Source organism: Macaca fascicularis, chromosome 2, assembly GCF_037993035.2.
Source record: "Macaca fascicularis isolate 582-1 chromosome 2, T2T-MFA8v1.1".
Classification (NCBI taxonomy): Eukaryota; Metazoa; Chordata; class Mammalia; order Primates; family Cercopithecidae; genus Macaca; species Macaca fascicularis.
In genome coordinates, this window is record NC_088376.1 from 169,861,644 (window position 1) to 169,876,907 (window position 15,264).

General features: G+C 48.8%; 2 protein-coding genes across 26 annotated transcripts in view; one reads left to right on the forward strand and one right to left on the reverse strand.

The window, feature by feature from the left end:
* The window catches only part of CFAP44 (cilia and flagella associated protein 44), a 148,926-nt gene extending 142,181 nt beyond the window's left edge, over positions 1 to 6,745 (forward strand). For 3 of the 4 annotated variants that reach the window (XM_005548134.5, XM_065539185.2, XM_074033447.1), the window contains one exon: positions 1,949 to 3,573. In XM_005548134.5, the coding sequence (XP_005548191.1) occupies positions 1,949 to 2,140 (192 nt within the window). In that variant the 3' untranslated portion in view covers positions 2,141 to 3,573. Of the gene's footprint in view, positions 1 to 1,948 lie in introns of all 4 variants that reach the window. The other variant, XM_005548130.5, reaches the window with a different exon arrangement.
* The window catches only part of BOC (BOC cell adhesion associated, oncogene regulated), a 76,990-nt gene continuing 67,966 nt past the window's right edge, over positions 6,241 to 15,264 (reverse strand). For 19 of the 22 annotated variants that reach the window (XM_065539189.1, XM_015446420.3, XM_074033451.1 and 16 more), the window contains 10 exons: positions 14,848 to 14,958; positions 14,168 to 14,374; positions 13,618 to 13,799; positions 12,961 to 13,066; positions 12,471 to 12,593; positions 10,030 to 10,251; positions 9,106 to 9,341; positions 8,815 to 8,891; positions 8,109 to 8,302; positions 6,241 to 7,010 (listed from right to left, as the gene is read on the reverse strand). In XM_065539189.1, the coding sequence (XP_065395261.1) occupies positions 6,823 to 7,010; positions 8,109 to 8,302; positions 8,815 to 8,891; positions 9,106 to 9,341; positions 10,030 to 10,251; positions 12,471 to 12,593; positions 12,961 to 13,066; positions 13,618 to 13,799; positions 14,168 to 14,374; positions 14,848 to 14,958 (1,646 nt within the window). In that variant the 3' untranslated portion in view covers positions 6,241 to 6,822. The remainder of the gene's footprint in view (positions 7,011 to 8,108; positions 8,303 to 8,814; positions 8,892 to 9,105; positions 9,342 to 10,029; positions 10,252 to 12,470; positions 12,594 to 12,960; positions 13,067 to 13,617; positions 13,800 to 14,167; positions 14,375 to 14,847; positions 14,959 to 15,264) is intronic. The other 3 variants (XM_074033454.1, XM_074033453.1, XM_045385443.2) reach the window with 1 other exon arrangement.

Below are 15,264 nucleotides of genomic sequence, written 5' to 3' on the forward strand. Positions count from 1 at the left end.
CACTGAAGAACTTTTGAGTGAAGGATCAAGGCAGTGTTTGAGAAGGTTAATACCTAACCCAAATCTTCACAGATTGAGCAGTCAGTCAACGTGTGTTGAGCTGATGTGCTTTGATCAGTCCAGATACGTTGGAGAGGAAACAGCTTAGAGGCAGGAGATCAGTTGAATGGGAGAGGAAGTTACTAGTATCTGTCTCTTTACACAGTATATCTTTACATGTATGGCCTCTTCACATAGGATATCTCATTTAATCCTCAAAACACTACTTTCTAAAGCTCCGAGGAGCTCAGTAACTGCTGAAGCTCTCAGAGCTAATGCATGGTGAAGTTAGTTTTGAAATTCGGGTTTGTCTGCCTCCAATGCTGACTCCATTGCTTCTTACAATGATGTAGGCGTGAACTGGGATATAGCTGGTGACAGCAAAAATGTGTCAAATGTCAAAAGTCATTTCAAAGTAAGAATAGCCAAAATTTGATTGAGTCTGGTGAGGAGAAGGGGGGGAAAGTGAGGTGACTTCAAAATAACCCACTGGAGTGACTCGGCATGAGTTGGTATATGAGGCATGCTTTTAGCTACAAGTAACCAAAAGCCCTACTAAGAGTAGCCTAAACAAATAGGAGTCATTTTTCTCACTTGACAAGAAGTCTAGAGGAAGATGACTACAGGCTTTGGTTTTGTAGGTCATGATGCCAGAGCCCGTATCTCTGTGATTTCCCAAAGTTTCCGTCAAAGTCACACAGCAGCTGCTTCAGCTCCCATGTTTCACATCCATGCACCAGCCTCTTCTGTCCCTTTTATTAAGGAGCAAAAGTTTCAGATTATATCCACTTAGCTCTCTCTAGCTGGAAGAGAAAATGGGTAAGGTTAGTGTTTAGCTTTCATGGCCTCTAGAATAAAAGTGAGCAAGGGAAAAGAGACAGAGGGTGCTGGGTAACCCTTACTTACTATGAAGGTCTGCTATAGTACATAGGAGTAATGGAAAAAGTATGGACTTTTAGCATCAGGCAACCTGATTCTAACCCTGCTTCCAGCTTGACTTGGCCAGTTAATGACTCCCTGAATCTCAGTGTCCTTATCTGTAAAACTGGAATGATACCACCCAGTTCAGAGTCGTTTTGGGGATTAGATAAGAGAGCATATGCAAAGCACTTTGCACAGAGTGGGCATCACACCAGTATTATGTGTTTCCTTTCACAGATGTATTCATGCATTCGAATGCTATTGAGCATCTGCTTATGTAGAAAGCACTAGGGCGGGTATTGGCAGAGTGGTGAGACTTAGTCATATGGGGCCCTGTTTCTAAAAGACAGCATCTAGCAAGAAAGATAGGTATCAAACAAGCACTTTGGTCATGCCATATTAAGTTGCCATTCTTTTAGATTTAAAAAATGGTCAAATATCATAAATATTATATGGTTCAGAATAAACCATATAATATTCTGTAAATTATAGTGATATATATGTATAATGGATGTTTCAATAAAACAGAAAGCAGGAAATCCTAACCTAGTCCATGGGGCAAAGAAGGCCTCCCTGAAAGTGATGTGTGAAACATGAGTAGGATTCAGCGGGACAGGGAACTAACTCAGATGAGGAAACAGAAGATTTCATTCTGGGAACCGAAATACGGGCTGTACAGAAAAAGGAAGACATACTCTGTCTTTTATTATTCCAGTGATGAGCTCTCCAGGTAATGAATGACTGATAGCTAGCTTAAAGTATACTCATGCAAAGAGGATTTGCACTTGAAGAGTTGTTCATTAGTCCAAAGGCACACATTTCTAATGGTGGGATTTTAGCAGAGGAATTGAAGCCTCCTAAGATTAAGGAGCAGTGGCTGTTTAGGGTGACTGTCAGGCCAGCACTCATCACAGATACACAGTATAAAGGCATGGAGTTTTTCACATGCCAAATGATGCTTCAACAGGGAGCTGTTTTCTTTCAACAGGGCAATGCCTTCCAGAGCCTTCGGGAAGCAGATGTTGTGGCAAGAGAGGAGGTCACTGAATTGATCCAACTCCAGGCGGAAAGGATTTCAGCCTTAAAGGAGGAGATTGCTCTTTTGCGTAGGAAAGGTGGTCTTATCCTCCCCCCCATTCGGTCTCCACAAGAGAAAGAGATGCAGCCCGCGGACCTTTGAGTTTGCTGTTTTCGCAAACCCATGCAAGATTTCTGACATAACTCACCCGAAGTTCTGTCTCCTCGTCACCTCCAACAATCTTATTACTTTAAAGTTAACTTGTTTGAAAGTCTAAAACCAGATCCAGTCACGTAGCTTTAAGAATCTCTCTACAATTTGGTTATCTTAGAACCGAATGCAGCACCCAACCTCTGTTATGAAACTGAATCATTTTAGATATTTTGAACCTACTAGATTGAATATGAAGTCTCAGAAGGCTGTTTCATGATTGCTGTAAATCATCTGTAATATATTTTGTTTTAGGAAAATTCGATTTGGGGGTATGCTGAATTTTTAGCCATTGGCAAGAAAAACTAGCATTCAGCAATTCGTGAGAAAACTTTGTTTTCTTGATCCTTAGAAAATAAACTTAGATGTCATTAAGTGTCCTCTGAAAGGATGCAGGATAAAAAGACATCTTGCCAACTATATCTTAGAGCAGAATTGCAAATTTCAGTTTTGGCATTGTTGACTTCATAAAGCAGTTATTTGAGGGCTCGGGAGTCAGGAAATACAAACAGATATGGCAGAGCAGTTTGCTTTGGGTTGGCAGAAAGCAGGAAAATAACCAGCCTTCTTGGATAGCCCAGTTTTTGTAGACTCCTCAGTTCTGAGTGGAGCAGAGGGGTGTGCTTAATAAAACAGTCAATAAGGAGGCTTTTCTCTAAAGATTTCTGCAACTCCATCAGAATTCTAAGTTTTCCCCATAGTTTCTCATGTCCTCTGCCATTTTCTTCAGGTTTTACTTGGGCCATTTGCTGGTTTTGATATAGACGAGGAGACAATGAAATAGATTTACCTTAGAGATCATCTTTCACAATCACTTTTGATTATGCATAACATTTTGAACTAATTTAAGAGGATCCTTTTGGTTTGGGGGTAAGTGCTCATTGAAGCTCATGGCTGTAACCACTGAAGGATAATCTCACTGACATTTAGAATCCTGTTAGTAACACAGCATAGCTCTTTAGATTAAGACCTTTGTATTAATGAGTGACTCCATTGAGGCTGTTCCAGGATAAGCTGGTCACCGAGAAGGGTGGGTGAAGAAGGGAACATTGCATAAATATAGAAGGGAACTCAGCAATGCCAAGTCTTCCTCACCTGTGATTAACCTGCTAATCTGCCCCCCAAAATTAGATACAGGACTTGCTTTCTTTGTACATCAGAATATTCTTAGAGGTGGCAACTTGGCCTATTTTCTTCCTAAGATTTCTTCATATTCCTATTTAAGAGGTCAGAATACCTTATTGTTTTCACTTGTCACCATTAATTTCTGATGTAGTCACTTCTCTACTGGAGAGCACCCACTTATTTTTAAAAAATCACTTTGTTGTATATCCTAAACCATGTGTGCCTTTTGAGTATTTTTAAAAATATGCAAGTCATAGCCCTGAATGTCTTATTTATTGTGATAAAAAATTACCCCAAACTTAGCTTGAAACAACAAACTTATGATCTGACCCAGGAGTGAGAGGGTTTCTGAGGTCCAGGAATCTGGGGACAGCTTGGCCGGGTGTTCTGGCTCAGGGTCTCTCGTGGAGTTGCAGTCACACTAGGAGCTGGGGCTGCAGCCGTCTGAAGCTTGGCTGGAGCTGGAGGGGCTACTAACAAATTCACTCCCTTGGCCATTAAGCAGGGCTTCAGTTCCTCGCCATGTGGGCCTCTCCATAGGGCTTCTCAGGACATGACTTCTCCCAGAGCAAGTGATCCAAGAGTGAGGGAGAGAGCAAGAGAGAATGACGCACACAAGAGCCACAGTCTTTTACAGCCCAAACCCAGAAGTGACATACCGTCACTATTGTCATATGGGTCACAGGCTGACCCTATGTGATGTGGGAGGGGGCTGAACAGGGTGTAAATGTCAGGTGAGGGTTACGGGGGCCTTCGTAGGGGCTGGCGGCTGCAAGCAGCAGCTACCTAGAGAGAGTGGCTGGTCTCTGAGAAAGGTCTAGAGGCGATACCATCCCCTTGGTAAGAGAATCAGGAGAAGTTATGTTATCTTCCTGGGCCTCATTACCTGACAAATGAAGGATTGGTAGAATGGATTCCTTCCCATTCTGAAATTCTGATTCTGATTGCAGCAAGAGTGAACCTAGAGTCTATGGAAGAGCCACGTCAGGATTTGCTGCGCATTTCAACTGAGAGGAAAACTAATCGGGATAATTATTCCCAAACTGAGCTAGACTAAATCACTAGTTAATTCTGCAATATTCAGGGCTTCATTCCGCATGTTTGCGGAATTGACAAGACAGTTAACACTCAATTACTTTATTTTGAATTGGACAAAATACGTTGATAGCTTTAGGTTCATTTCAACTTGATTCCAGGCTTAGTCTTAAATCTGTAGTTAAGTTAGAGCACCTGAATCTTTGGGAAGTTAAGCTTCAAACCCAAGTAGACCAGCAAGGTGTGGCATGGGTGGGTGGCTGGGAAGCTGTCCTGCTCCTGGCACACTTTCCGGCCTCCTGCTGTGCTCCCAGAGGAGCAGCCTCACCTCTGAGGATGAGGCCAAAAATCAGCCTACACTGAGTTACTTGTGGGTCAATTGTTCATATATCTTGGCTATTCTGAACTCTCATCCATAGTATTGCCGATGATCAATCTCAGCATTAGAAGAAACAGAAACCGCAGAGTCCAGCCCCTCTGTCACAACTTTAGAGTAAAGGAGTTGCTCATGCCTGCCAGCCAGCCTGTCCTACCACAGCGGGCTCCCCACTTAGGGAGGTCTGTGAGCCATGCGCTAAACATTTCTTTAGAGCTAAAACCATTGAGTGCTATGATTCCAGTGCTGTGCAGATGTTTCACATATCACTTCCGAAAAGCTCACCAAAATTCATTTTTCAACTACCTTAGATCAAGGAGAAAAAAACAAAGGAAAAAACGTAAAAAACCAGTGTGGCTAGAAGGTGAGTTACAGCTCAGATTGGGAGGCCTCTGGATAGCAAAGCAATGACTGAGAGCCTTAGCTCTACCCACTCCAGAAGTGAGCTCTGGGCCGTGATGCCAGGTTGTCTGAAATCACAGTATCTTATTTTTTCTCTTCTCTTCCCTGCTCTGCTTCTCATTTCCTATCATTTACCTGTTCCTTACAGTCCTTTTTAAAAAATATTTTTAAAATACTGCTTTCCTGAAAACCACGCTGCATTTCCACAAGAAGTTCTGACGTTGAGCTGTTGATGGAAAAAGGATGCAGAAGTCTGAGGAATAGCAGGTGCTGTACTTACTTTGGCCAGCAGAGGATGCACTTGCCCTAAACAGTCAGAGTGACTCAATGCCCCAGGCTTCCCTAGGACCCCGTTTATCGAATTCTTCGGGTTTAGAAGCCAGGGTCTGGCCCCCACTTAATGAGATTGTCTCAAGTGGCATTTCATCTGTAACTCAATTTTACTGAAATCTAGAAAATACAGCCCCCCCCCCCACCCTCTCCAGCCCCAAAACTCAAAAGTGTAGTAAGGTTTTCATTTGCAAGCATCAGTCTCCATCTAGTTCCACTTCCACATACTAAAGATTTTAAAATTTCAATTAAAAAAAGAATCTATGGTTGATCCTTTGGTTGGACAACAGTATGTAAATGTTGATTTTAAACTAGTGAGTCAACTACTCTGGCAATGCTGGTGTATCTTTGGAAAGAAGGGAAGTCACCAAGTGAATTTATCACGCACCGTATGTCCATGTGTGGCACAGCACTTAGCTATCGTATTTTGGAGAAAATACTTGGTCTTCAACACACACCTATATAAAAAAGATTAGTTTGATGTCTTCAATACGACCTAAACTTCGTCTCAAGTCCAGCTGGTAAGAGAACTGTGAATCTGTTTTTCCTGGTCTGTTGTACAACGGTTCCCTTGTGGACCAGACAGTAATGTGTTCTGTATGAATCCAAGCACAACCGACACTCACTGTTTTAAAAAACAAAAACGAGAAACCTTTGCTGCCTTTTCCAGATCTCATTTCTGAAGGACCTGAAAATATTGTAAGTGGGTATCTTCTTCAAATACTCAGAGACTGAATTCTAACATCTAAAGAAAATGCTGACTCACACATGACTCAGTTGAAGGTTACAGGGAAGACTAAACATTTATTTAGAAGTTACAGTGTTTGTTTTTACAGAGATATGTTGCCACGGATTATTGATTCTGGAAGGTTTTTTAATGCTCATAGTGCTGTACACATCTTGGTCTGTTCTCATGGGCATCGTAGGAAAATGTTCCAGTAGCACCGGATCCAGCCATCTGTGTGGGTGTCTCCAGGCTGTGATACCGTGACCCTTGCTTTTCAACCTCGTGGTTGTGAGGAACCATGTGCCTGGGATCCTTCCTCTTGCCAGCTTATCTGTGGGCCTCCAGCAGCCTCGTCTGCCACCGCAGAGGCCCCAGGTTAGGAGTCTGTCCCGTGCCAGCCTGTGCGGTGCTTTCCTGGGGGACTCCTGTTAGGTGGCGGCTTCTTTCTTTTCCCTCTCCAACCTCAACAGGTAGGATTCCTTATGTCTCTCCAGAATTATAAAACATATACATTATTTACAAGTGCATAAATATATAAATATGGCTATAATAGAAAAATAAATACCAATTTTCTCTGTCTCTTCTTTAAAAAAAAAAATATATATATATATATAGTCTTTCTGGGATATTGGATTCTGCCTAAATTGTGGGAAGTGGTGTTTCAAAAGACACACACACCGGTGGCCCCGGGGAGAGCTGCATTCCAGGTTCCTGTCCTACGTAGGCCCCTGTGGGGTGCTGGGGACACCAGTCTCCTCCACCCACTTGGCAGGAGTCAGGACTGTCCACCTCTTCAACTGGTACAAGGCCCAAGCAGCATGGGGGCCCTGAGGGAAGAAAGAGTAGGAACCATTAAAATCCAGACTGACCGAGGAGCCAACACCCAGTGACACTGGGCCAATCTCTTTCTATGGTGGAGGTGGTTACACTGGCTCTGGAAAGGACAGAAGCCACCGAGACAAGGGCACTTCGGTTTCCTCCGAGGTCTCTCATCGAAACAGGGAGGGCCACTTGCACCCATTTCCCACTCATGCTGGGACCGCAGAGACTCCAGCACTGAGCCCACACCACAGGAGCAGATGAAGTCAGTGGAGCCCGTGAAACGCAGAAGGAAGCCCTGCTCTGTGTTTAGGCTGCTAGTCCACCCTTTGCTATGGCTTCTGGTTACAACCATCCCACTCACAATCCAGTCCCCCCGGACTGACACGGTCCAGTTTAAATGATGCTGGGTCGAGCTTTAGGACCCAGCATCTTTTAAATTTAATCTCCTAGAGACAGGGTCCAGGATCTGCCTATACATGGGCATGCACACAGAGAAGCTAAGAAACATTAGTGGATACTTGGTGAGGACACCAAGTATCCACTGATTTCTAAGGAGACTAGCATGGAGGGAGACAATGGGATGGGCTTAGTGCGAATGGCCCCAAACTCCTTGGAGAAAAAGTTCTGTGGAAGTACAAAGAGTTATGATGATGATGTTTATAAGAATTTGGCTCCTTAATGATTGAGGCAACCTTATTCCTTAATTAAGAGACAAGCCTCAACAAAGTAAGGCATTTCAGAATGATTAGAGAATGCCTCTTAGTGTGATGAGCGGCAAATGGTATTTGTGAATGGCCTTGAAATGCACAGACCAAAAAGGGTTTTTTCCTCTGACATGGAGAAATGGCCTTTTTCTCAGAGGCTGAGGACCGCAGCTTATCACGCTGGAGTAGAACCCACCTGGACATCCCACAGACCTCCTGGGCCTTCAGCAGTGAAGGAAAGTGGCCAGCCACCCTCGATGCCCCATCCCTCCCACATCAATGCTGTGGCTGGCTCCTTACCAAGCCCCACCTTTGCAGACTGTTACTACTGGCTTGTGGATGCCTACCTCATGTCACCCCCAGCCTGTTCCATTTCCCTGCCCTGCTCCTGCCACCAACCTGAGTGAAATGGAGGATCCCACATTGCTTCTAGGACGGGACTGTCGGGGGCTCTCCTCACCCCTGACTGGCCCACAGCAGCAGGCTGTTCCCGGCGTTGGCAGCAGTCGTGGTGGGGCTGCAGCAGCTGGCGAGTGGAGTCATCGGGCAGGGTGTATAAGAAAGAGCCCTCGTCCGGGCTAGACTCGGGCTCCCTGCAGTGCACAAGCCCAGATGGGGAGGGGGGGCCGGGCAGGGTGGGCCTGTCGCCCCACCCCCTGCTGGCTATCTCCCTGTCTGAGGGCATCAGAGCTGGTGAGAGCTCAGATGGGGCAAAGACTGCTTTCCCCTTTGAACATCAAGAGGTACCACACCATCATTTTCACTCATCATTCTAGTCCATTTCCATTTTATTCCATGTGGGAGGATGTGAGGTCAGGTGTCCAGGGGCCCATGGGCAAAGTCAGTTGTGGTGAGTGCTTCTGATCTGCCTAGTGAGGGAGGATTCCGAGATGCCAACCCATGCCCCCAGGCAGAAAAGGCACCGCAATTGCAAATGAAACAACTGCCTATTAGGGCAACGGCTCAGAGGAGCATGATTGTCAGTTCCGGGGACCCCTGAGTACAGCACTACTGCTTGGCTCTCAGTGACTGGCCTTGGATTTGAGGAGCTAAAGGGAAAGTGAGGCTGTGGGGCTTGGGAGTAAAAGGGGAGAAGCCTGGTTACCTGGTGATCTGGTGACTTTGGGGGTCATATCCATTGCCAAGATGGGTCTGCCTCAGCAGGCGGCTGGTGTCATTCTGCTGCTCAAAAGGAAGAGTAATGAGATGGCCACGCCAGGGAGTCCAGGTAACTTTCCAGTGTTCACTGATCAACAGGAGCATCTGCTCCTGACTAAAGAAAGCCTGGCCCAGCAGCCTGGGCTGAGACCCTAGGAGGGAGGAGGTCCCCCAAGGCAGCCCAGTCACTCCCTCCTGGGTGTCCCATACCTGCCATCCACACCCAAGAGTGCACTACCTGCTGAAGCTCGCCTGGGCAGTGCTGCTGCGGCTTCATGCCCGGGTAGCCCACTGCAGCCGCGGGGCAGCCCCTATTCACGTGGATCCCATTAGCACAGGCCCGTCCACTGATGCCACTGAGGTAGCGCTGTCCGCTGGTCTGGTGGCCTGGGAGTCCTCCCAATGGCACCATAGTATATGGGCAGGAGGAAGGTGGAAGGGCACTTCGAGGAAAACCCAGGTCTGTTGTATGTTCTAGAAGGATAGAAAAACAAAGGTGTGCTTAGGCCAAGGGAGCCTGGGACGGGTTGGAAAAGCCGTCAGGAGCTCCTGGCCACAGAGGGTCGAAGGATGTAGGCAGAGGGTTGACGGTGCCCAGGAGATGGAGAACATTTTCTCTTAGAGTCTCCTTCGTGTGCCCACTTCTACCCGACACCTAGACTCTTCTGCCGGGAGAAGGGTGGGGAGATACAGGGTCCAGGGCTTGGGGGCAGGAAGTGGCGAGTGAAAAGCAGCAGCAATGTTTAGAGGAGGCAGGCTGACCAGATGTCCTGCCATCTGAAGCAGAAATTAGTGACTGAAAGATTGCAGGATAGAGGGGAAAGCTGAAGGCAGCTCCACACACAGCGAACAGGCAGGATGGACTCTAGGTAGGAACACGCGGTGAGAGGAGCAGCTTCGGACACTTAAGAAGATAGCACTGCATAGGTCCCGAGCTCCAAAGGTGCACAGAAGACAGCCCAGCTTTCCCTCCTTCCTCCTCCCCAAGCCGAGGTCTGTTAGCTGGGGGGAGGGGTCCAGCCGTCAGGTGTTCTTTGACTTCAGAGACCTTCGGGGGACTCGGGCTTGAGCTTTCTGTGGACGCAGACCTAGGCACAGGCCTCTGTAGTGGAGCCCCCATTTCCCGTCCAGGCTCCTCCCACTGAAAGCGTCACTCACTCACTTTGCTTAGACCAGGCCCTCCACAAGCAGAAGGGGATGAAGGTGACGATGATGAGAACGATGGAGCCCAGGACGACCCCGACAATCAGATAGGGCAGGTCACTGGAGCGAGCCACCATGGCCCCAGTGCCCACCGGCCGCTCTATGGTTTCAGGAGGGGGCGGCTGTGGTGGTGCCAGAGTTGGGGGTGGCAGTCGACCAGGCTGGCCAGAAGACTTCCGAGCTGTATTGTGGACAAAACTCACTTCAGCATATGTTTCCTTGATATTTCCTTCACAACAAATAGAAAAAAAAAAACACCCCCATTCCATGGGTGTGGGAAGTGGGGTCAAACTCACTAGATTGGGCCTCAAAATCTCTTATTTGAATGGCGTCCACACTCAGCATGAAATTGGCATCTAATGTGAAATCTGGTGGTGTGGCGGAGACCTGACCCTTACATTTCAAAGCAGAGCCTGAGATGCCTGTGAGCCATGCACCAGAGCTGGACCAGGTACTTCCAGCAGAAGTGGTGTAGTGCTTTTGGGAAGAGCTGGTGAACTTTTGGAAGAAAATATTTAAAATGCAGGAAGCCAGAACAAGAATTGGGAATGGAAGAATTTACCTACACCCAAGAGTGTGCAACCTGCTGGTGGACTGAGACACGAAGTACTATGTATTAGCATGGATCACAGCAGGGGAACGCGTGTTCCGGGACTCACGAGGACACATGGTACATGTGAGATGCCAATTCAGAGGTGGAGTCGAGGCCATCAGCTCCTCACTTGAGCTTTGCTGAGTATTAGGAGGTGCAGCTGACCCTGCTGGCCCTAGTGGCCGTCTTCTCCCCTGGCTTTCGGACTCTGTCCCCTGACGTTCCCCACCTCTCTGCTGCTCTGTACGCCTCTCCTTCCCTCTCTGTGCCGTCTGCCTCCGCAGACACTGGGAGGCCTTCCTGGTTCCCCTCTGTCTGTACTCTCTGTATATTCTCACCTAGTCCCATGACTTCCACCTATATCCTAAAGACCCCCAAACGAATCTCCCCACCCAGACCCCCTGCCTGGGGCAGGAGTCCTGCTTCTTATCAGACACTTCATTTCAAAGTCTCCAAAGAGCCAAAGACTCGGTAAGCCTCCAAGTGGTTTTACCTTGTTCCTTTCTCATGAAATCTGTTTCTCTTCTTGCTGTTGCCATTTCAATAAGTTTCAGTACTTCCAGCTGGAAACTCCTTTCACTGTCTCCCAGCCCTAGTGCGCAAGCAGTCCCTGGTCCCACGGACACCTCCTTCGCAAAGAGACTCAAACCCGTCCCTTCTCTTTACCTTTACTTTAGAGCCCCAGTTCTCAACCCTCAGCCCATTCCCTGCAGTCACCAGTGACCCATCTCAGCAGACAAATCCACTGACAGTCCTCCCCCACCTCACAGCCTCGCGTGGCCCCCGCTGTCCCTGGCTGCACCGGCTCATCTCACAGTATCCTCAGTGGCCTCTTTCCTGGGCATTCACTCCCATAACCTCCTTCCCAGTACCTGACACTCCAACCATCTGGCGCTATGTCCAGCCTTGCCCCCAGGCCACTCTCTCCTCATCCTGGCCTGAGATTCAGTCTTCCAGCAGACCAGTGTGAAGGCTTTATGAAGCCTCCTCCTCCCTCTGGGCACTCCCTGCACCAGGTGATCCAGGATTCTGGGCTGTGCATGTATCCGCCCTCCCTCCAGTGTGCATGACGGAAGAGGGCAGGGAGGGACACAGACGCCTCAGGGAGGATCTGCTGAATGACTGAAAGCCAGTGAAGCAGAAGAGAGAATGCTGTTGCCTTGATGAGAGGAAAATGTGTTGTTCTGTCCCTATTCCTATTCCTTTGTGATCCTCTCCTGATTCTGTTCTTTGCAATACAACTGCTTTATCTCACTTTCAGTACCTGCAAAATGGAGATAATGCTATCTCTCCATCTGACCAATGTGCAAATATTAACAAGTTATTATGTGACTACGTTTAACATGTTTTAAGTGCAATAGAAAGGGTCTGGTCTTGTAGTTAAGATAATCCCGGCCCAAAGCGTGCTCTACCCCTAACTGGCTGCACGGCCTTGGCTAAAGTATGCAGCTTCCTCATGTCCACTTCCTTTCCCATCTCATGGGATTGTAGTTCAGTTAAATAAACCAACCCATGGAAGCACCAAATATCATTGCTGGAATAAAGTATTTATAGGAAGTTCCCAACTTAAGAATGAGGTGTATCCCCTAATTTCATGGATGAGTTAATTACCAAGTTCCTTGAAGGTGTCGTGATAGCCTATTTAGTATTAAGCACAGACAAATGAGTAGAGAGTGAAACATGACCAAGTCTGGGTTATGTGGAAAACAGTCTTCCTGGAAAAGAGACCCAGCACCGCACAGGGAATGGTGACTTTGCCTTCCCTTGCTGGGACACCAAGACAGGAGAGAGAACCCAAAGAGCTTCACCTTTGGTCTCACAGATCATCACGTTGCTGAACTCGCTCTCCCCTCCTTCATTGAAGCACTGCATCTTAATGTCGTAGGAGGTCTCTGGCTGCAGGTGGCCGATGGAGTGCCAGTACCTGTCCCCTGGGAAAGAGAGTCAGAGAATGGTGCATGGCAATGTGCACATGGTTTTCTTGAGCCCAATCTCATAGTCGACTCAGCTGGGGCAGTGTGTGGGGAAGGATGCCACTGACTGGCACAGGGGTGGCGTATGGAGGAACGCTGGAGGAAATGTTCTAGGTGTCCACCCATGTTGTCCCATCATCATGTGGATCCATGAAGTTGATAGCTTCAAGGGTATTATGAATGAGTCAGTGACATGGAGCTCAGAGCTTTTGTGTCACACCAGACGCGGGTTTATGCTTCGCCAGATTTCACCAACACCTTGTCCCCCATCCCAGCGGAGGAAATTATAGCACACAGAAGCTATAAACACAGAATTGTGTCTCACCTTCCACCATATCCTTCTTGTAGTCACTATCATTGTCACTGTCTGTGGGTCGATAATAGATATAGAAGCCATGGATTGGGGTGTTGTTGTTACTTGCTGGGATGTACTATAGGGAATGGAGAAGAAACAAGTTGACAATGAGCAAAGAAAACATCATCAAAGCAAAACCACTGGTGTATGAAGCTTCCACCCCAGTCCAGAGTCTGAATTTCACTTGGGGCCCCGGCAAAGATTTCTAATGACATCTCTGAGGTTCTCTGAAAAATGCTGTGAAGATCACTCATTATTTTATTTAGCCTAGACGTCCCTAAGCTTTTGAAGAGAAGAAACAAATTGCCATTTCTCCAAAGACTTCAATTGCTTCTGATCTCCCTGGACATGTGAGGGGCCCCTGTGGCTGAGAAGGGGCCCTGAACAATTGTGTTGGGATCCCCTGTGGTATCAGGGAAAGGGCAGGAAGGAGGGAGAGGTCTACCAGGTCAAGGCACCAGAATCAACAGGAGACCACTAGAGCAGCTCCAGCCACTAAGAGCCTTCCAAATTCCACTGATGAAGCTTTCAGGTGCCCTGTTTGGGGGAGTCTCATCCCCAGGCTCACAGGGAAGGGCGTTTAGGGGAGGCCGTCTTCTGCTGCAGTCCACGGCCAGGCCCGCTTACCATCCACTTGAGCATGATGGTGGTCTCATTGACCGCGTCCGTGAAGGTGATGTAGGGACCTGCCACGGGCCTCTCGTACACGCGGCCGCTGTAGCCCGACACCACGTAGGGCCGAGAGGGGGCGCTGGGCTCGCTCTCCCCTAGCATGTTCAGAGCCCGGACTCGAAACTTGTAGGAGGTGCCTGGTGAGAGGGACACTCACTGAACTCAGGAGCTGGGAAACACCTTCTGATTCTCCCATGGCCTTTCAAGGCCCAGGACCTGGAGGGTCTTCTGGGCAGCCCTTCCCCAAAGCAAGTTCTCAAAGGCCTCACAAGAACACCCGCCATTTTCAGAGCCGGGCTGCGGGGGAGATGGCTCTGGATGCTCTTCTGGAGGGAGGCGGAAGGCTTGTAGGACTGTGGTAAACACCACAGACAGCAACACGGAGGCATGCTGGTGGGTGGGGGCCTGGGCCGAGAGAAGGGGATCCCAGGCTCGTCATCCTCCTCCAGGTGGTCAGGGGCAGCTGGGGGATCAGGCCAAGGCCACAGCATGGCCAGGCCCCTACCTTTCTCTAGGCCTGTGATCTCCACGGACAGCCGCGACGGTGGGATGGCGCTGGTGGCCAGAATCCAGTCTCCCACTTTCTTTAGCTTCTTGTACTCCACACGGAAGGACTGGATCGGGAACCCACCATTCCCACGGGGAATCCAGGTCACGTACACTGAGGTCTCGGAGGCCGTGGAGATGGTGGGCCTGTCGGGAGCTTCTGGGGCTGGGAAAGACCGCACCCAGTAAGGAAGGAAGCAGGGTGAGATGACGGCTGAATGCCCACTGGGCCTGGCCTGCTCCTGACGGGTCCACGCCTCCCCACAGCCCTCCACCCACTGGTGTTCACGTCAGACCTCCCCACGGCTGCCCGGGCTGCCCTCTCCTGGGCGAAGGCTGTGAGCTAAGACCCCTTATGCTATCCTTCTGCAAAGCCAGAGTGTGGAGGCCCAAGGGCCACCGCTCTGGCCTCTGCTGCTCTCTAGATGCACCCAGTCAGCAATCCCAGCATCAATGCCAGCTTTTTATTTAAAAAGCTCCAAACTACATTTCCTCATTGTGGTTAAATGGGAGATGCCAAGAAAATGTCACAAAAACCCTGGACCTACAGAAGTAAGACCCCATTCAGCCACAGGAACAGGCCCTCTGAGGCAGTTCCAGTCCTGACTGCGTGTCCCGTCCCTGCTGCTCGGGCCTTACGGGAGAGGCGGCCGTGGTCGGGCTGGCTGCTGCTCTGGGGACTGGCTCCAGGGTCGTCTCTCTGGATCTGCTGCTCCTTGCTGGCCATGATCTCAGGTTTGGGCCGCCGTCCTGGGTGGAAATGGGTTGTAGTCAGCAAGGGAGAGAGCAGGCATTAGATCTCCCTCCCACAGAGTCCTTTTTGCCTGAGACTCTGCTGAGGGGCGTGACAAAGTGATGCAAATAAGCATCCAGGGCACTAAGGGTGTGGGCTCAGCCTCGGCCGACACTGGTTCTGTTGTGGTACTACTGCTGGCCCCTGTGTGAGAGAGGGACGAAGGGGTGCCAGAGAGGCCGGCTGGCAACTCTCCTGATGAGAGCTGGGACCTCAGCCTAGCACACAAACCACAAGGAGGCGGTAGCTGGAAGGAAAGATGA